The following is a 20,995-nucleotide window of genomic DNA, read 5'->3' on the forward strand; positions in this document are numbered from 1 at the left end:
TGTCACACCTTGGCTTCCACTCTGGGCACGGCCATCTTGCCCCTTATTTGTTGTCTTTTAAATAAAGCCATTCTAACGTGTGGGGTGATATCTCATTGTGGTTTTGATTTACATTACCCTGGTGATTAGTGATATTGAATATCTTTTCATGTACATGCTGACCATCTGTGTGTTTTTAGAAAAATGTCCGTTCACATCTTTTGCCCATATTTTAATGAGATTGATTTTTTGCTATTGAGTTATATGAGTTAATGTTTATTCCCTTAGAGTTCTATGTTACCAAAAAAATGAGGAGGGGGCCTTCCTGGTTGCCTAGGGGTTAAGTATCAATGCTAACACTGCAATGGCCCATCTCTATGACCTGTGTTCAATCCCCAGCCAGGGAGTTAACCCACATGGTGCAGCAGACCTCTCCTGTTTCGCCCACTGCTCCCTTTAGCAGTGTATTTCAGTAGATCTGCCTGTTCTGCACCCCATTCTGTTTCTGGTGAATCCTCTCACCCCCCCCCATACCTCTGGCCTACACCCCAGTTCTTCTATACAAAATAAACTGAAAAATCTCACAGTAAAGGAATAATTCTTTAAAAAAGAAAAAAAGAAAAAATGAGGAGGGAAGGTGCTTCAAAATGAATTAAAGTAAGAGAAAAAACTTTGTGACTGTGTGAAACCAACTTGTCCCTCTATTATAAATGAAGAGCATTGAGATGTTGAGAGGTTTATATCAGGTTTTGAAACTGAAGTGTAGAGTAAGGGCTCAATTCTTAACCTATAGGCTGGGCATTTAATGATGAGGCAAGTCCCTGTAGTTGGAAGAGCCAGTAAACTGTAGGAAACTGACCTACTGACTCAGTTTAGTAGACCTGTAACCTATAAGTAGTTTGTTCTTTGTCATGTGTTACTGTCAACATGAAATCTTGCCTGATAACTTTTGTAGTCTATCTGTATCAGTATCCCAAGGACCAACCTATTAGTGGCCTTAAGAGATTAGAACCCTAGAAACTTGAGCTGTAGTCTTATCACTCAAACAATTCTTGTGAGCCAGCTCACAGTCTTTTAATGTGTTCTAAATGTCTCGATGGTCAGCTTTTCTTTCTGGTTTTTGTTTGTATTATGTCAGCTTACATGAGGACAAAACTTTCTTTTACATCTTTTAAAAAATAGATGGCCTACACTTGTGAGAGGCTTCACCTGAAGGAGACTTCTTTTTTCATATTTAGGGACCAACTCTTCTGTGCTGCCTTTCCTAAGCCTTTTTTCCCTCTTACCTCCCAGAATTGGCACTTCTTTCTCAGTGTATATTATGTATGCATGTTTTTTTGTGTATTATTTTTTGTATATTATGTTTATTTATAATAAACATTATATATATTGTTTTTTTCTTCTTTATTGCACTGTATTGCCCTATTTCTTTTCAGTAAACTAACTTTTAGTAAAGCTGTAAACTTCTTGAGGGATATGGTCTATATCTTATTCATCTCTGTGTCTTGTTTGGCACATAGAAGATACCCAGGTGTTTTACGAATGAATGGGTCAGTGAACAGTATATCAATGTAGTAAGGCACTTAAGGAGAGATTAAAAACTCAGAAACCTTCAGGATCCAGATATAAATAAGTTAAGCAGATCTGGTAGGACTAGAGTAACCTAGAGAACACAGTCACCTTATGTAAAAGGGGAAGCTACTACTTAGCTCCAGTGCATTTGTGTCTTATGGAAATGTTTGTCACATCTTTTAATTTTTTAAGAGAAGCCAGACATTTGGGGTTTTGCATTATAACAAACTGAACTCACTTTTTATGTGGTCTAGATTGACCTGCAGGCCGCTAGTTTGCAACTTGTTAACTAGGCCATATGGGCAACTGTATAGTTAAGAACCAACTAATGGGTAAAAGTATCCTAAAGAGATATCAGCTAAATTTAATGTGTTGGCCTTATTTAGATTATGGTTCAAAGAAACTAAATGTAAGAAAAAAATTATGAAGCAACTGAACAATTTTGAATGTTGACTGACAGTATTTTAAAGAATTATTGTTAATTATTTTAGCTGTAATAGTTGTTTTTTTATAGATTTTATTTTTCAGAGCAGTTTTAGGTTCACAACAAAATTGAGTGGCGGTGCAGAGAATTCCCAAATACTCTGTGTAGAGACACATGCGTAGCCCTCTCTCCACCATTATCGTCATCCCCCAGCAGGGTGGTACATTTGTTACAATCAGTGAACCTACATTGACACATAATTTCACCCAAAGCCCATAGCTTATATTACTAAGGTTCATTTTGGGTTTGTATAGTATCATAAGTGGTTATTTTTTGAGTCCTTAAAGACACATACTGAACCATATATGCATGAAATGATAGGGTGTGGGGAATTTGTTTCAAAGTAATTTGGGAAGAGTGAAAGTTGAAGTTTAAATGAAACATGATTGGCCATGTGTTTATAGTAATTGAATGTGGGTAATTGGGTATATGGGAGTTCATTATATTAGTGTCTCTGTTTTTGTATATATTTGACTATTTGAATTTTTCCACTTCCCAAAAGGAGAGCAAGCGCTCAAGTTAAAGCTGAAACATGATCTCTTGGGCTTAGCATAATGGGACACCACTGCTGTGGTACCAGAACATAAAATTCTGGAATTGAAGTCTACAAAGGTAGTAACATATCCTGTTTTTCATTTTATAGGGCCTGAAAGTCAGTATACTAAGACTGCTCAGGAGATTGTGAATGTCTGTTACCAGACATTGACTGAGGTAGGTGATAAAGAGGAGGTCCCTTTGGGACCAACTTTCTGGAAACCCTACATTCCCTTGGGTGAAGAGGCCTTCCCTGCTTGTCCTATTTTAAAATGTAGTATATCCCATCTCTACCTCACCACACATCTTTTATTTCCTCTCTGCTTTACTTTCCTACCTAGTACTAACTTTTTAACCAGCTATGTAATTGTTTATTATAATTATTTGTGCCCTGCCACTAGAATAGAAACTCCACAAAGACACGAGTTTCTGTCTGCTTTATTTATTTTTTTATCACCAGTGAATGAATTCACTAAATTTATTTCTCAGTATGATGAGCATTTGACTCAACTTGAGAAGGATATTTGTACAGCTAAAGAAGCAGCTTTGGAGGAAGCAGAATTAGAAAGCTTGGATCCAATGACCCCAGGGCCCTACACACCTCAGGTAAGTCTGAGGACTAGAAAACTCTTAACAGTTTTTTAATTGGTTTGGGAAATTGGGAGCATGTTAACAGATGTGTTTACTGAGATACCCTTCTTCTCTGTCCTTCCTCTTCATATGCCTTTCGTGTGCTTTCTTGTCTTCTCAAAGGCTAAGGTGAGTGAGGACCAGTGGGTCTTGGTGGCCTTGTTGAATTCAGAAGAGGCAGGTGTGGGATGAATGAGTGGAATGGGGTCTTAGTTGTTTAGTCAATATTTGGGAATACTAGATTCCTGACTGCTATGGCCAGAGGCATCCTCTGAATCTCTGGTACTCCCTTGTCCATGAATTGAGGCTATAGGACTTCCCTGGAGTATAGACTTCTCAGCTACAAACATGGGCCACATTGTTCCCGTGCCTTATAGATACCTGGTTATTCGTTCCCTCAGAGAGATTACAGTGTAACTCAGGTGTCACCCATTTTCCTGGATTGACATGACAGGTAATACTTACAATCTTAACTTTACATGGTAAAAGACTGGTGAGCAGATGAATAAGAATTTTTTTCTTTCTGTTGAATGCTAAGTGTATTTCATTTCTGTTATACTCTTAGAAGGCGGGCATATTTGAAGAATAGGACTTACTAGAATTTAGCTGGTGTTTTTGGTTTCTGTACTGGAGGCACTATGGCAAAGTGGAAAGTACTTGAAGTTTGGTATAAAATAGGCCTGGGTTTGAATCTTAACTCTGCTAATATATGGCTTTGTGAACCTGGAAATACAACTTAACCTCTCTAACTCAGTTTCCTTTTCTCTAAAATGAGCTTTTTAAGATTGTTGTGGACATTAGATGAGTTCATTTTTCCTGGCACATAGACGTTCAGTAAATGTTTTCTTGTCTGTATGAAAATTGTCTACAGATAGCACTCATAGGTGCTATCAAATTCAAGCAAATATTTTAGAGCAAAATTCTCCTAATCCCCACAGGAAATTTTTTTTTTCATTCTACTTAGGTTTCGTTCTGAATTGATAATGTGATCTCTGTTAAGTTATTGCTGTTTCTCATTCATGCACTCTCCCTATCTATCTTTTACTTTCTCCTTTGTCCCAAAACGTAGATTTCTGAGGGGCCAAATATATAAGAACCCTAAGATACTTCTTCCAGGCCCAGAACAAGAGTGTGGACAAATTGGGTTGGGACAGGGGGTACTTGGGTGAGTGATATTACCCAGGAAGGTCCTATTTGCTAATAGGCCCACAGCTCCCACAAGGCCATTTCTGGTAAGTCAGAGTCTGGGTTTTAGCCCTCATTCCCCAGGAGAACCTAGCCACTGAGTGGTACATGGTTTTCTCTAGTCTATGACAGCTGAAGCCTAGTCCTTTGGTGAGTCAATGCCTTAGGCCCAAACTCATCTTTTCTTTCTTCCTCCTCCTCCCATATGATCTTAAACGATTGAGAAAAACTGGCAATTGTTCTCTCTCCTGAGCATTAGCTACTGTTTGGTACAGTTAGAGGGTGTCTTCTATGAAGAGAAGCATGTAGATAGTACCTCTTTGTTAATTCTAGTTCACCCTCTCATCCCCTTCCTTCATTTTAAATAGTAAGTCCAATTTTACTACCTCTTACTGTGAAGAAGATGTAAGTGCCTGGCCATCCTTAACCTTACTATTGTCAAATCCAAATGTGATTAGAGAGTATTTGTGTAAGTTTAACTTATCATAGTACAATTCTGGTTGCAGCATAACAGTAATCATACTTTATTTCCATCTAGCTTGTATTACATCATAATTCAGTTTAACAATTTATCTGAAACTGTTCACCTGGCAGTTCCCTACATAGTCTTTCATTTTCTGATTTTCTCCTCTGTTCCACAATTAGTTTATCTGCTCTGTGATGCTTTGGATTCTATTTGGCCTTTCTTTCTCCAAGCTCTCGTCTCAATCAGCCTTGCCCATTTGCTTAAAAAAAGCAAGGTAACACACGTGAGTTTTTATTGATAAAAGTAACATGGTCATTGGGGAAAATTGGAAAATATAAAGAAATAAATTACCTAAAATCAAGTTCACCATTCAAAGAACCTACCACTGTAAGCATTTTGGTTGTTTCAAAATGTGTGATGTGTGTGTGTGCTCATGCATATTTATAGATACCTCTTTTTCTAGGTAACATTAGTTTGCAATGCTATATAGGGATCAAGATTACATTTTCTCACCACGCCTACCACCAAATGTCCATCCACCTAGACAATTTTAAAGTGAGATTGGTCAATACAGTTTGTGTCTTCTTTTCACTTCATTATATCATCAGCAAATTCTTTCATTAAATAGTCTTTGAAAACATAACCTTTTTTTGAGATAACATTGGTTAACAACACTATATGATTCAGAGGTACAGGTTCATAATTCTTCAGATGTATGTTACCACACCACACCCATCACCAGGTTACCCATAGCCCTCTATCATAGTCCATTGGGCTCCCTTCCTCCTTTTGCTCTGAACATTCCTCTTCCCCCTCTGATAACCTCAATTTTACAGTCAGCTTTCTAGAATTTGTTTTTGATTTGATCTTATTTGGCCCTTTTGGTTTTTCTGTATTCCACATATGCTTGAACCATCTGATATTTGACTTCTCCTTATGACTTACTTCACTTAGCATAATCTCCTCCAGTTCCATCTGTACTGTTGCAGATGTCAAAATTTCATCCTTTTTGTAGCTAAGTAATATTCCATAGTATGTTTATACCATGTCTTCTTAGTCCACTTCCTGTTGGGCAAGGTTGTTTTCATAGCTTGGCTATTGTAAATAGTGCTTCAGTGAAAATAGGGGTCCATATATCTCTTCGAATTAGTGTTTTTTACAGTCTTTGGATAGATATCTAGGGATAGAATTGTTGGATTATATGATAGATCTGTTTTTAATATTTTGAGAAACCTCAGTATTAATTTCTGTAGGGACTGGACCAGTCGACATTCCCAGCAGTGTATGAGGGTTCATTTTTCTTCACACTCTTGCCAGCATTTGTTTCTAGTCTTTGATAGGGGCAGTTCTCAAAGGTATGAGATGGTATTGCATTATGGTTTTAATTTGCATTTCCCTGATAAGTGATGATGAACATTTTTTCATGTTGACCATCTGTATGTCTTCTTTGGAGAAGTATTTATTTAGTTCTTCTGCCCATTTTTGATTTTTTTTTTTTTGAGTTGTGTGAGTTCTTTGTAAATCCTGGCGTTAGCTCCTTGTCAGATGTATAAGAGCAAATATTTTTTTCCCATTCAGTAGGATGTCTTTTTGGGGAAACATTTTCTTTTTATTAGCTGCATATTTCTACTCTCAGCAAGCTTGCTATTTTTCCTTTTCTTTTTTAAAGATTTTATTTATTTTTGTGTAGAAAAACTAGGGTATAGGCCAGAGGTACAGGGGGTGAGAGGATTCACCAGAGACGAAGTGGGGAGCAGAACAGACAGATCCACTGAAATACACTGCTGAGGGGAGCAGTGGGCGACACAGGAATGTCTGCTGCACCATATGTGGGTGCAGCTCCCTGGGTAGAGGTGTAAAACCCAGGCCGTTGTGGTGATAGCACTGACTTAACCCTTATGCCACTAAGGTGGCCCCCTTAAACATATCTCTTTAATTCTCCCAATAACTTTGTGAGGTAGATATTATCATCTGTGTTTTACAGTTGAGGAAACCAAGGTTTAGAGAGATTAAGAAATTTGTTAGTTACTCAAGAAGTGGTGGAGCCAGAACTCAAACCCAGGACAGTTTATTCCAAAATCCATGTTTTGTTTTGTTTTTTTTTACCACAGCCATTTATGCCTCATACTGTCCTCTGATGAGCTCATAAGCTGTTAACCCATTACCCTGTTCTTGTTACAGCAATCCCATTTCCTAGTAAATATCACTAAGCCAATCAAAGTGGCGCTGGTATGAAGTCTTGGGTCTAAAAACAGTAAGACAAGGCTTAGCAGAAACTAGGTTATTGACCAAAAGATTGTTAGAACAAAGAATTGTCCCATAGCTTCAATGATTTCCTGCTTCAGGCTTTGACCATATACATCAGATGACTCTCTGCTAGAATGAGCAACATTTGTAAAATTCCCAAAAACCTGTCCATAAAACCATCAAACTATGTTTTTTCTTCAGCTAGATTGCTCTGCATGACCCTTTTCTGCAGTGAATGCTCTGAAAGGGAGTTCTCTGTTTCCTACTCTCCTAAATAGAAGCTAAGTTGTATAATTTGTACCACAGCCTCCTGATTTGTATGATACCAACACATCCCTCAGTATGTCTCGAGATGCCTCTGTATTTCAAGATGAGAGCAATATGTCTGTCCTGGATATTCCTACTGCCACCCCAGAGAAACAGGTGACACGGGTAGGATGTTCTTTCTCTCTTTGTGAAATTGGGAGTAGTATACTTTGGGATGGGAGGTTGGGAAGTGGTTATGGTGATATAAGTGTGTGTTAAGGATGATTGAGCCCCTTAGTCTGGGAATGAAGACTTAGAAATATTTCAAAGTAAAATGTTGGTTGATCACGTGACCATCATAGTCTTCTATCTGCCCCCATGAGCAGAGTCAGGCACAGCATAACTTAAGGGATGGCACAAGTGTGAAAAGTATATGAGGCATCAAAGCAACCTGACTGGTGACTAGAAGACCAACTGCATTGAGGCACAATTAAAAATACTTGCCTACCTTACTGCTACTTTATTGTACTTTACTGTTACTTTACTTTGCTACTTACTATATATAAATTAAATTTATTTATGAAATTAATTTTTTTAAATTGACATTTTCTAGAGGTACCAGAAATTACTCCTGATCCAAAGTCAGAAATACTATTAACTGCTCTCGGTCAGGATTCCGCTGGGGAGTGTAAAATCCAGAAGGGTTTTTCTGTTTTTCACCAACATAAGCTAAGGAAAGTTTGGGTTAGAAAGAAAAGAGTTTCCTTGTGATGATAGAGTAAGACTAGACCAAGGACCTACCTGTTCTTTGGGATTTTTGTATGCTACACATGATTCACAAGGAATGAAAGGCTGATAATGCATATGCCTGGAACGGTGTAAACAGCCCCCGCTAGCTGTGATGTTGACTGGGATATCAAGGAAGAATGTTTGCTGTACCTCAGTGAGAGTCCTTGGTTATTCACTCCTTCAGTCATGTCCCTCAATGATGTGCTTTTTGTGTTCCTTGCTCAGATGTGGGTAGGAAGACTCTCATGTAGATAATGAAAAGTATAATGAGGAAGTGGAATATGGGAAACCTAAGACTCCAACCCCAGGTAGTGTACTTACAGAAGCTTATGGTTACATTATACCATTATGATAGGATCCCCAACAGAACAGGGCAGGCCAAATCCCAAGGTGGTATCATAGGGTCTCCATAATGAGGACTTTAATCTTTGGCACCAGCTAAACAAGTCTGTCCACCAAAATTTTTAATTTCTTGTGAGGCAGCAGAGGGTGGCAGCACTGGTAATGGCTTCCGGCTCCCTACTCTATCAGTTGGTGGGACTTTAACTCCTAACTGGTCTTACTCAGGAAGGCGAAGATGCAGATGGTGAACTTGCAGATGAAGAGGAAGGAACTGTGCAACAGCCTCAAGCCAGTGTCCTGTATGAGGATTTGCTTATGTCTGAAGGAGAAGATGATGAGGAAGATGCCGGGAGTGATGAAGAAGGAGATAATCCTTTTTCTGGTAAGGTTTGCACCTGTGCTTCTATTCCTGTGTAGCTTACTTTATCAACCCCTGGACTGGATAGAAGTGCTTGGCCACATATGCTATTGCCAAAAGCTACTCTCTTATTGAAGTTCCATTAGTAGACTTTAAGAGTACTAAGCAGTGGCTCACAGGATGATCATATTCTTTTATCTTGAAGGAAATGAAGAAATAAAATGCAGGGAGTATAAGAAATGACAGTGGAAAAGGCAGTTCCTAAGTAACAACCTTGATTTTTGAATACTTGATAAAGATGAGAAAGAAGTGTTACATGCAACAACAGGGAAGGGAAATTAAAAAAAAATACCTTGTTTTGGGATATTTTGTGGATTAATGACATGGCAGGGGGAAAATATAGGAGGTGATCATAGAGAAAAAACAGGTAAGTTGAACTGAGATGGAAAAAGGAAAAGGTTATTTGGATTCAGTTTCCAAACTACAAATCTTGCCAATTGACCCTGAGCAATTAAAAGAGAAATCTTCTAGGGAGGAGCCCATGCAAGATTCATGTGTCGACCGATGTATGAGAATAATTCATTTTGGAAGACTAGGCCAAAGATATTTTTGTGTTTTTTTAAAAATGTTTAATTTGGGGGTTACATTTTTGCTCTTCCATGTGTGCAAGTTTTACTCACTTCCACCAAACCACTATGTGAGTACCCCTTTCTTCCTTCCTTCCCCCTGTTCCTCTGATAACCATTAAATTATTTCACTGAGTTCAAGATTTATTCCTACTAAATTTTGCCTACATATATTTTTTTCTTGGTATTTATATTTCACAAATGATTCCATCTGATATGTCTTTCATTTTTTTTGACTTATTTCACTTAACATAATCACCTCAAGATCTGTTTTGTCCCAGATGCCACTATTTCATTTTTCACAGCTGTGTAGTATTCCACTGAGTATGTATTCCAAAATTTCTTTATCCATTTGTTGTTGAAGGGCACTTCGGTTGGTTCTATGACTTGGCAATTGTAGACAGTGCTATTATGTACATGGGCGTAGGTAACTCTTTTTGTATTAGAGTTTTTATAATAGAGAGTATTGCTGCATCATACAGAATTTCCATTTTTATTTTCTTTAGAAATCTCCATACTGTTTTCCATAGGGGCTGAACCAGCTTCCATTCCCACTGGTGGTGGATGAGAGTTCCTTTTTTTCTGCAACCTCACCAACATTTGTTGATTTCATTCTTTAATTTTATATGGGCCATTCTCACATGGGTGAGGCGCTATCTCATTGTGGCTTTGATTCGCATTTCTCTTACAGTACGGAAACAATTTTTCATATGTTTGTAGGCCATCTTGAATGTCTTTAGAGCAATGTCTGTTTAGGTCCTTTGCCTATTTTTTGATTGTGTGGTTTGCTTTTTTGTTGTTGGATCATGTAAGAACTTTGTAACTTTTGGAGATAAGCCCCTTGTTAGATGTGTGATATGCAAATATTTTTTCTCATTCTGTAGATTGCCTTTTTGTTTTTGTGATGGTTTATTTTGAGGAACAAAAGCTTTTGTTTCTCTTGTCATTGGGGTTGAATCTCCAAATACCTCTCTCTGGTAAATAACCTGTAGTGTGTCCCCTGTGTCTTCTTTCAAGTACTTTATGATTTTGTTTCTTATATCTAGATCTTTAATCAATTTGAATTATTTTCTGTGTATGGAGTTAAGTATGGATCTTTTTATTAATTAATTTTTTAAAAGATTTTTATTTATTTACTGATACAAGAACTGGGGTACAGGCCAGATTCGTGGGAGGGTAAGAGTATTCACCAGAGACAGAGTGGGGAACAGAACAGGCAGACTGACTGAAATACACTGCTGAGGGGAGCAGCGAGCGAGACAGGAGAGGTTTGCCATGCCATGTGGGACCCTCGCCGGCCGGCCAAGATCGAACCAGTGCTGCAGTGGCTGCGGACAGCGTCATAGCACTACGCTCAACCACCTGCGCCACCAGGGGAGGCCCTTTAAGTATGGATTTTGGTTCTTTTTTTTTTTTTTTCTTTTTGCATGTGGCTATCCATGTTTGCCAGCATCATTAATTAGAGAGGCTATCTTTTCTCCATTGAATGACAGTAGCCTTCGCCTTTGTCAAAGATTAATTGTCCAGGGCCTCCCCTGGTGGCACAGCGGTTGAGCGCTGGGCTACAAGGCTGTGGGCAGCCTCTGCAGCACCAGTTTGTTCCCCAGCCGCCGGCGAGGGTCCCACAAAAAAAAATAATAATAATTGTCGATATTTGTGTGGTTTATCTCTGGACTTTGTTCTATTCCATTGGTCTGAGTTTCTGTTTTTGTTCCAGTGCCCTATTATTCTGTTACTTTTGCTGTGTAATATATTAATAGTTTGAAGTCAGAAAGTATGATACCTCCATTTTTCTTTTCTCTCAGGATTGCTTTAGCTATTTGGAGTCTTTTGTGGTTCCATATAAATTTTATTCTTGTTTGTTAATTTTCCTTGAAAATAGTCATTGGAATTTAATAGGTATTGCCTTGAACCTTAAGTTGCTTTAGGTAATATGGCCCATTTTAACGATGTAAGTCTTCAGTCTATCTTTCCATTTCCTTGTGTATTTATTTCTTTTAACAGAGTCTTTTAGTTTTCGCCTCTGTTAAGTTTACTTCTGTTTTTCATTCTTTTTGGTGTGCTTGTAAGTGGGATTATATTCCTTATTTCCCTTTCTTCTATGCATTGTTTACATGAAGAAATGCAACTGATTTTTGTGCATTGATTTTGTGTCCTGCCTCTTTACTGTATTCATTTCTTCTCGTTTTTTTTTTTTTGTAGTCTTTTGATTTCTCTAAATATATTAATATGTCATCTGCAAAAGAAGTTTTACTTCTTTTCCAATTGGGATTCCTTTTATACCTTTTTCTTGCCTAATTGCTTCAGCTAGGACTTCTAGGACTCTGTTGAATAACAGTGGTAACGTCTTGTCTTGTTCCTGATCTTAGTGGGAATGTTTTTAGCTTTTCACCACTTGTCATATGGCTTTTATAATGTTTAGATAAGTTCCATTTATTCCCATTTTATTTAGTGTTTTTATCATAAATGGATACTGGATCTTGTCAAATGCTTTTCGGCATCTATTGAAATGATCACATAGTTTTTATTATCCTTTTTGTTGATCTAGTGAGTGACATTGATTTGCATCTTTTGAACCATCCTGGCATTTCTGGGATGAAGCCTACTTGATTATTGTGGATGATTCTCTTGACACATTGCTTATTCAGTTTGCTAGGATTTTATTGAGGATTTTTGCATCTGTGTTCATCAGAAATATTGGTCTATAATTTCCTTTTTTTTTTAAAGATTTATTTATTTATTTGTACAAGCACTGGGTACAGTCAGAAGCGCGGGAGGGTGAGAGGATTCACCAGAGCCAGAGCGGGGAACAGAACAGGCAGAGTGACAAAATACACTGCTGAGGGGAGCAGTGGGCGCAACAGGAGAGGTCTGTGCGCCATGTGGGACCCTCGCCGGTGGCCGGGGATCGAACCAGCGCGCTGCAGAGGCTGTGGGCAGCCTCACAGCCCAGCGCTCAACCGCTGCGCCACCAGGGGAGGCCCTCCTTTTTTTTTTTTTTTTTTTTTGTACTGTATTTGGTTTTAGGATCAGGGCAATGTTGGCCAGAGGGAGGGAATATGTTGGCGAGTTTTCCTCCCTCTTCCATGTTTTTTTTTTTTTTTTTTTAAAGATTTATTTATTCATGCATACAAGAACCAGGGTAGAGGCTAGATGTATGGGAGGATGAGAGGATTCACCAGAGACAGTGGGGAACAGAACAGGCAAAATGACTGAAATACACTGCTGAGGGGAGCAGCGGGCGAGACAGGAGAGGTCTGCTGCACCATGTGGGTATCTCCCTGGCCAGCTGAGATCAAACTTGTGCTGCAGAAGCTGCGGACAGCTTCACAGCGTTGAGCTCAACCACCTGCACCACCAGGGGAGGCCCCCTCTTCCATCTTTTTGAAGAGTTTAAGTAGGATAGGTATTAGATCTTCTTTGATGGTTTGGTAGAATTCACTGTGAAAGCCATCTGGTTCTGAACTTTTGTTCTTAGGGAGGTTTTTTATTACTCTTTTAATTTTAGCACTTGTGATTAAACTGTTTAAGCTGTCTATTTCATCCATCTTGATTCAAAATTAATCCATTTCTTCTAAGTTGTCCAGTTTGTATGGAGACTTTTGTAATAGGTTTTTATGATCCTGTGTATTTCTGCAGTATCTGATAGAATTTTGCCTCTTTCATTTCTGATTTGATTAATGGGGTTTCACTCTTCTTTGTAAGCTTAGCTAATGGCTTGTCAATTTTGTTAATTTTTTTTTCCAAGAAACAACTCTTGGTTTCACTGATCCTTTAAACTTTTTGTTTTCTATTTCATTTATTCTCAGATTTTTATCATTTCTTTCCTTCTGCTGGTTTTTGGATGCTTTTCTTCTTTTTCTAGTTCCTTCAGCTGCAAAGTTAGAGTGTTTATTTGAGATTTTTGTGGGGTTTTTTTTCCTTTTTATCTGGGTCTGTATTGTTATAAACTTTTCACGTAGTACTGCCTTTAGAGCATCACATTAGGGTCTGGTACCTTTTCTCTCTATTTTCATTATTCTCCAGATACTTTTTGATCTGTTTGATGTCTTTATTGATCCGGGAGTTGTTCAGAAGTATTTTGCTTATTCACCACTTTTTGGTTTATTCCAGGCTTCTTTTTATGATTGATTTCTACCTTTATAACATTGTGGTCTGTGAGGATGTTTGATATAATTTCTATTTTTGTGTATTCTCTGAGACATGGCTTATGTCCTATATGACATATATGATCTGTTCTTGAGAATGTTCCATGTGCACTAGATAAGAAAGTGGATTCTATTTCTTTTGGAATAGAGAGCTATAAAAATGTCCAATAAATCCATCTGTTCTAACACTTTATTTAAGGCCTATATTTCTTTCTTAATTTACTGTCTGGATGATCTCTTCCTTCCTGTCTGTGGTGTGTTGAGGTCACGACAGTGATTATGTTTTTGTTGATACATTGTTTTAGATCTGTTTATTAGTTGCTTTATGTAACTAGGTGCTCCTATATTAGGTGCATAATATTAATAACAGTTAATATCTTCTTTGTGAATTGTTCCAGTTGTCATTATATAGTGTCCATCTTGGTCCCTAATTTTCATTGTTGAAAGTTTAGTTTCTGTGGTATGAGGATAGTAGTTCCTCCTCTTTGAATTACTAGCATGTATGGATTTGCTCTAATCTTTTTTTTTTTTTTTTAATACTTGCAGTCTTATTTTAGAGTGCCATTTATTTATTTATTTTTAAAGATTTATTTTATTTATTTATACAAGCACTGGGTACAGTCAGAAGCATGGGAGGGTGAGAGAATTCACCAGAGCCAGAGCGGGGAGCAGAACAGGCAGACTGACGAAGTACACTGCTGAGGGGAGCAGCGGGCGACAGGAGAGGTCTGCATGCCATGTGGGACCCTCGCCTGGTGGCCGGGGATCAAACTGGCGCTGCAGAGGCTGCAGGCAGCTTCGCAACCCAGCGCTCAACTGCTGCGCCACTGGGGAGGCCCTGCTCTAAGCTTTTATTTTTAGTTTGTTTTTGTCTTTGGGTGTTAAAAGGGTCTCTTATAAGCAAAATATGGATGACCAAAACTTTTTCACCCACGCTGTTAGTCTATGTTTTTTTATTGGTAAATTCAGACCATTCAAATTTAGAGTGAGTATTGATATGAACTGTTATCAGTCATTTTGTTTTTGATTGTTTTACTTTTCTGTTGTTTCTTTTTCCATTTGTTTGTCTCTGCTCTGGTTGGCCTCTCCTTAGTATTGTCTATCAATTTCTTTGTTTCTCTTCATCTGTGGGTCTCTATTCCAGATTTTTGGTTAATGGTTGCCATGAGGGTTTTATTTAAATTCCTGTTTCGTGGGTCCTCTATGAGCTGTTTTCTGTTCTCTGACACTTTTACTACAGTTTTCTGTCCATTTCTTCCTTCTTTTTATTGTTTTGTTGTTGACTCATTATATTCTTGCTTCTGGTTTTGTATTCCTGTTCTCATTTTGCTTGGGAATTTGTGTTTCACTTTTTCTTGTGGAACTCCTTCCAACATTTCTTGAAGGGCAGATCTGATGGTGGTAAACTCCACTAGCTTCTGTTTGTCTGGGAAGACCTTTATTTCACCTTCATACTTGAATGATGATTTTGTAGTATGAAGTATTCTTGGCTGACAGTGCTTGTCTTTTAGGATTGTGAATACTACTGTCCACTCTCTTCTTGGCTTGAGAATGTCTGGGTTGAAATTCGGGGAAAGGCTAATTTGTGAGCCTTTATAAGTTATTTTTTCCCTGCTTCCTGCAAATTTTTTTCTGTATTTTTGATTCTTGATAGTTAAACAATAATGTGTCTAGATGTAGACCTTCTCTCATTTAAAAATTTGGGTGTTCTCTTTGCTTCCTGAACATCTATATTTAATTGTTTCTTTAGGCTTGGGAACTTCTCAGTTCTTAATTCCTTAAGTAGCATTTTTGCTTCCATTTCTGGGAAGCAAAAGTTATAATTGGGATCCCAGTTATTCTTACGTTTTCTCTTCTAATTGAGTCTGATATTTCTTTTTTTTTAAAGGTTTATTTATTTATGCATACAAGAACTGGGGTACAGGCTAGAGGTGTGGGGAGTGAGAGAATTTACCAGTGGGGAACAGAATTCTCTTTTGAGTCTTCTACATCTGAAATTCTTCTGTCAGTTTAATTCTATTTAAAGTGCTTTCTAAATTTGTCTGCATTTCATTCAGTCTCTTTTTGTAATCTTTTTATATATTCAGTATCTGCTGTGAAGAACTCTCTTTGTTCCTGGATTTCCTTTCTAAGATCTTGTACCTGTCTGTCGTTCTTTGACTAACCTTCCAGTAGCTCATACAGCATTTTTTTTAAAGATTTCTTTTTATTTATGCATATAAGAGCTGGGGTACAGGCCAGAGGTGCGGGAGGTGAGAGGACTCACCAGAGACAGAGTGGGGAGCAGAACAGGCAGATGTACTGTAATACACTGCTGAGGGGATCAGCAGGCGAGACAGGAGAGGTCTGATGCACCATGTGGGTCACCTCCAAGGCCAGGGATCGAACTCACACTACAGTGGCTACGGATAGCTTCATAGTGTGGTGTATTAACCCCTTACGCCACCAGGGAGGCCCCTCATTTAGCATTTTTAATACTGTTGTTTTGAAGTCTGCCTGATCTATTTCTTTACCCTTTATATTTGTCTCAGGATTCTGTTATTATGTGCTATTCCATCTTGTTTTCAGATGTTCTTGCTTCCTAGGCATGTGTGCTATTTATTTATTTATTTATTTTTTACTTTTTTGATGTGTATGTGTTTTGTTAGTGTGTGGTTGGGAAGCTGGGGATTTAATTTTGTTTCTTTTCTTAGTTTACCTTGGTGTGAGTTGGGGCAGGAGAAGAATCTGGGGCTTTCATACTTGATCTCCATTTGAGGGGTGAAGACAGTCACCTCTGCCTCCTTTTGTTCCTCAGCAAGCTGTATTCCGTATTTGGATTGTCTTAACTTCCCACCCCACCTCCCTGATGCTCCTTTCTGCTTAAGATCATGAGTCTACTGGTGGTGGGAGTTAGGACTGCTAGGCTCAGGCTCCAGGCAGGCGGTGCTGCACCTGAATGCAGCGTATACTGCCTTGTTGCTGTGGCCACCAACAATGGCCATTAGCTCCCCACCCCTACCTCTACTACTGCTTCTGTGGGACTGCAGTACCTACATGCCATTTGTTTACTTTCCCAAGGGACTTCTGAGTTATTTCACAACTTCTCTGCTGTGGGGCTTTTTATGGAGTCTAACCTGGCTCAGCCTGGCATTTCTTTGATCTCTTCTGAGAAGGTGGTAGGGAGAGAATTTTTGGTGCCCACACCAACAACGGAGTTCACAGTCTTCCAGGTCTGTACCCACGGAATTCCCACTGCCCTGGATCATGTCTCTGTCCACTTGGGCTTCAGCAAAGTTTATCCAGGGAATTTTACAGTATACTAGCTTGCCCCAGTGTGGCTTGGGTGGTTGACCCCCAGCCATTTCTGCCAGTTGGGATATCTGCTGTCACACTCCCTTCTAATTCCTTCCCCTCTGCAGTCCCCAACCTTAATTCGAGATCTCTATGGGAAAGTCCTGGTATTCTAGAAGGAATGGAGTGTCTGGATCTTCCTATGAGCGAATATTGTTATTTTTTTTAGTTGTTTTTAGGGGAGAGAGTGATCCCAATCTCTATTCTGCCGTGTTGTGGGTGGACCTGGAGTCCTCTGATTTTAGGCCATAGATGTTAATTCTGTCAAGCTTATCTCAGGATCTGTCTCATTTCACAGCTATCCAGCTGAGTGAGAGTGGAAGTGACTCCGATGTGGGATCTGGTGGGATAAGACCCAAGCAGCCACGAGTGCTTCAGGAGAATACAAGAATGGGCATGGAAAATGAAGAAAGCATGATGTCCTATGAGGGAGATGGTGGGGAGGCTTCCCGTGGTTTGGAGGATAGCAACATCAGGTAATCGGCAGCAACATGCTACAGGGCTGTGGCAGCAGTGCCCAGCTATGATGTCAAAGGGCTCAGCATCAGATTACTTTCATCCATCAAACATTTCCTGAGCACCTACTAGGGCCAGGCACTGTGCTAGTCCCTTGGGGATGCACAGAGGAGCAAGAAATATCCTGCCCTTGAGGAGCTTACAGTCTAGTGGAAGAGACTGATACAACAAAATCATTACAAATGTAATGTGATGAGTGCCATAGCATAAGTTAAATTCAAAGTGCCAAGTAACCACTGAGGAGGGAATGTCTCACTCTGCTTGGAGTAATCAGTGGAGGTTTCACAGATGGGGAAACATTTGAAATTGAACTAGGCCTTACAGAAGTAATGAATCTACTAAGTAAATATGGTGGCAACAGATGAGGTCTTTAGACATGGAACAGTATGTTCAAAGGCACAGAAATATAACCAAGTATGGTTGAGGGCAACCAGAAATAGCAATGCATTGTATTATAGAGGACCTTTAAGGAAAAGGAAGTAATGTCAAATTTGTGTGTTAAGTAACTCTAGGGCAATGAGAAGGATCTCAGCTGGGATCCATCTGTTAGGAGTGGGTGGGGGGTGAGACATACTCACTAGCTGTCTAGAGGGGCACATCAGTTGAATTCAGGTAAGATCACATATATAATGATTGGGAATGTCACTGAGATAAGAAAGAAAAACGGGTATTAGATGGGGCTAAGAAAGGAGGAAAAACATGAATTTGTCTTTGGGCTTGTTGGATTTAAGATACACATGGTACATCTGGCCAGTGGTATCCAGCAAGCAATTGATCTTTATTCATTCAGCAAATATTTATCACAAGTACAAAAGCAACTAAGATGCAGGTCCCTTCCTTCAAGAGTTCGCTCTGGTGGGAAACTTAAAACAGGTAAACAGACTGTCACATTATAAGATGAAAAGTGCTATGATGGGCAGCCATGGGATTTTTTAGGACTTGAGTGGAAGTGGGGTAGGGAAACTGGTTAGAAAAAGAAAACCAACCTGAATCAGAATAGGAATTAGATAAATACAAAAACAAAGGTCACTCTAGAAAGCAAGGACTTATATAGAGACACAGAAGCAGGAGCACTGCTAGCGCAGTATTCTTAGAATTTTTGCTTGATCCAACTATGGTTGTAGGAACCATGTGATTTTAAGAGGTAAGCACCAAATCATAAAGGATCTGAAAATTTGGGCAGACATTGAATGAGAGTAATATGATCAAATAACTTCCCTAAGTATCAGAGAAATGCAATAAAACAATGAAATGGAATTTTTTACCTGTTAGATTGGCAGTGATTAAAGTGAGTGATAATACCCAATGTTGCAAAAGGTATAAGGAGAAGGATATTCTCAAATGGTTGGTAATGTAAATTGATAAGATGAGATGGATGGGAGAAAAGTATAGCAATTTATCGTTATAAATTAAAAACTTAAAATGTGCATCCCCTTTAGCCCCAAAATTCCATGTCTAGGAAATTATTCTATGGGAATAATAAAAAACACCTTCATCAAGTTGTTTGTACAAGGATGTTTATCACAGCATTGTTTTTAATAGTGGGAAAATTGGAGACAGCTTAAATGTCCTAGTGACAAACTGTTAATAAATCATGTTACAGCCATGTAGTGGAATACCATACAGCTTTCAAAATGATACTATAGATGTATGTTTATTGACATGGAAAGATGTTCGTTATAATCACTAGTGAAAAAAGCAGATTCTTGAAAAGTATGTAGAGTATTCCAATTTTGTAAATAAAAAAATGTCTAAGCATCTAAGTGAAGTACATAGAAAAAAATTTGGAAGGCTATAAAAAGATTATCTCTGGGTGGTGGAAGTTACTGGTATTTTTTTTTCCTTTTTTTTCTGGTGTATATTCCTCCCCTCCCCTCCCCTCCCTACCAGTGAACATGCATTACTTGTGTGATTTTTTTTTTTTTGAGTAAAATTAAGAATAAACAAACAAACAAAAATAAAGAGCACTCTGGCAGAAGTGTGAAGAATTAATTGGAGGAGAGCAAGACTGGAGGCATGTGAAGAATGATTTCAGTAGTGTAGGCCAGAGATAACAAAGTACTAAGCCAAGGTAGGCAAGGTAGGGATGGAAAGGAGGGGATAGAGACAGGAAACAGTGAAGAGGCAAAATCTTAAGGACTGTTGACTAATTGGATATGTAGATGAGTGAAGCTGCAAGTGGTAGGTGAAATTATGAGGCTATCAGAGCATTTATGGTCATGTAAGTTGGCAGTGTGTTGTTCAGAGTATAGGAAGTTTCTTTCATTCAGGTTCTGGTGTATATGAAGTTGGCATGTTGAGGTTTCTGAACAGGATCATTTTTTTTTCTTGGGAAACTGTAGAACAGTCTAGAACCAGACATTTTAGTGTCCAGGGGAGGTGAGATGGGCTGATCCCTTGGTGGCATCGGAGAATGGGAATGGTCAGCTAGAGGATGGTGCCCGAGCTTGAGAGATGACATGTTTCTCTTCTCAGTTATGGGAGCTATGAGGAGCCTGATCCCAAGTCGAACACCCAAGACACAAGCTTCAGCAGCATCGGTGGGTATGAGGTATCAGAGGAGGAAGAAGATGAGGAGGAGGAAGAGCAGCGCTCTGGGCCGAGTGTACTAAGCCAGGTCCACCTGTCAGAGGACGAGGAGGACAGTGAGGATTTCCACTCCATTGCTGGGGACAGTGATTTGGACTCTGATGAATGAGGCTTCCTTTGGGCCTCCTTGGTCAGCCTTCCCTGTTCTCCAGCCTAGGTGGTTCACCTTTCCCCAATTTGTTTATATTTGTACAGTGTCTGATCATGAAATCACCAGATTAACACCTTAGCCTTTAAAAAAAAATAGTAAATGATAATCGCCTCTCCTGATCTTCCTGGGGCAATGATATCCTTTGACTTAAAACCAAGCAACCCTTTTCCACTAATAACAAGAGAGCAATCTCTTTCTCTAGTGCCCTCCTTTAACTCCATTTATTGCTCTTGGTATCATTTTGTTTCCCCTGGGGAAAAAGGAGAAATTATGCAAGGACTAATACCTTTGTGTCCTCTTGATGTGTTAGAAATTTTCCAAGCATGGTATCATCTCAGTTTTCTAATTTGTAGGCTGGAACAAGTGACAACCCCACTGTTGGGACAGCAGATTTGGTTCTGGTGGACTCTGTGCCACACTAAAAATATAAACCTATTGGACAAACTGCCCATAATTTTATTATTTATTTGGTTATACAGTGCCTTGTTCCTAAATGGATTTAAGGCAAATGACTATAAATCTTTGAAACTGCCTATTATGTCAGAAATGATATGTTGCCATGTAAATGTGTTCTGTCCCTCCCCCACCCTTCCCCTGGTGAAATGGTAGGAAAATGGTAAGTTCCTTAAGGCAAAGACTGTGTCTTCTGTTTCTTTTCATGCTTAGGATATGGTTCTGTGCATGGTAGGTACTCAGTTAACATTTCTAAATTATAAAATTCTCAACAGATTTGTTGTTGAATATCTGCTCCATTATAAGCACTCTATCAGATCCTTGGGATGCAAAGGTTAAATAAGACA

At 38.9% G+C, this 20,995-nt stretch overlaps 1 protein-coding gene across 1 annotated transcript in view; it reads left to right on the forward strand.

The window, feature by feature from the left end:
* TAF1 (TATA-box binding protein associated factor 1) overlaps positions 1-20,153 on the forward strand; it is a gene marked incomplete at both ends in the record, with an annotated part of 99,917 nt that extends 79,764 nt beyond the window's left edge. The window contains 6 exon segments of the mRNA XM_084259212.1: positions 2,679-2,746; positions 3,059-3,175; positions 7,404-7,529; positions 8,700-8,856; positions 17,238-17,415; positions 19,931-20,153. Of these exon segments, the coding sequence (XP_084115338.1) occupies positions 2,679-2,746; positions 3,059-3,175; positions 7,404-7,529; positions 8,700-8,856; positions 17,238-17,415; positions 19,931-20,153 (869 nt within the window).
* Between the last annotated feature and the right edge of the window lie 842 nt (positions 20,154-20,995).

This window comes from Talpa europaea (assembly GCF_964194135.1).
Source record: "Talpa europaea genome assembly, chromosome: X".
Taxonomy (NCBI): Eukaryota; Metazoa; Chordata; class Mammalia; order Eulipotyphla; family Talpidae; genus Talpa; species Talpa europaea.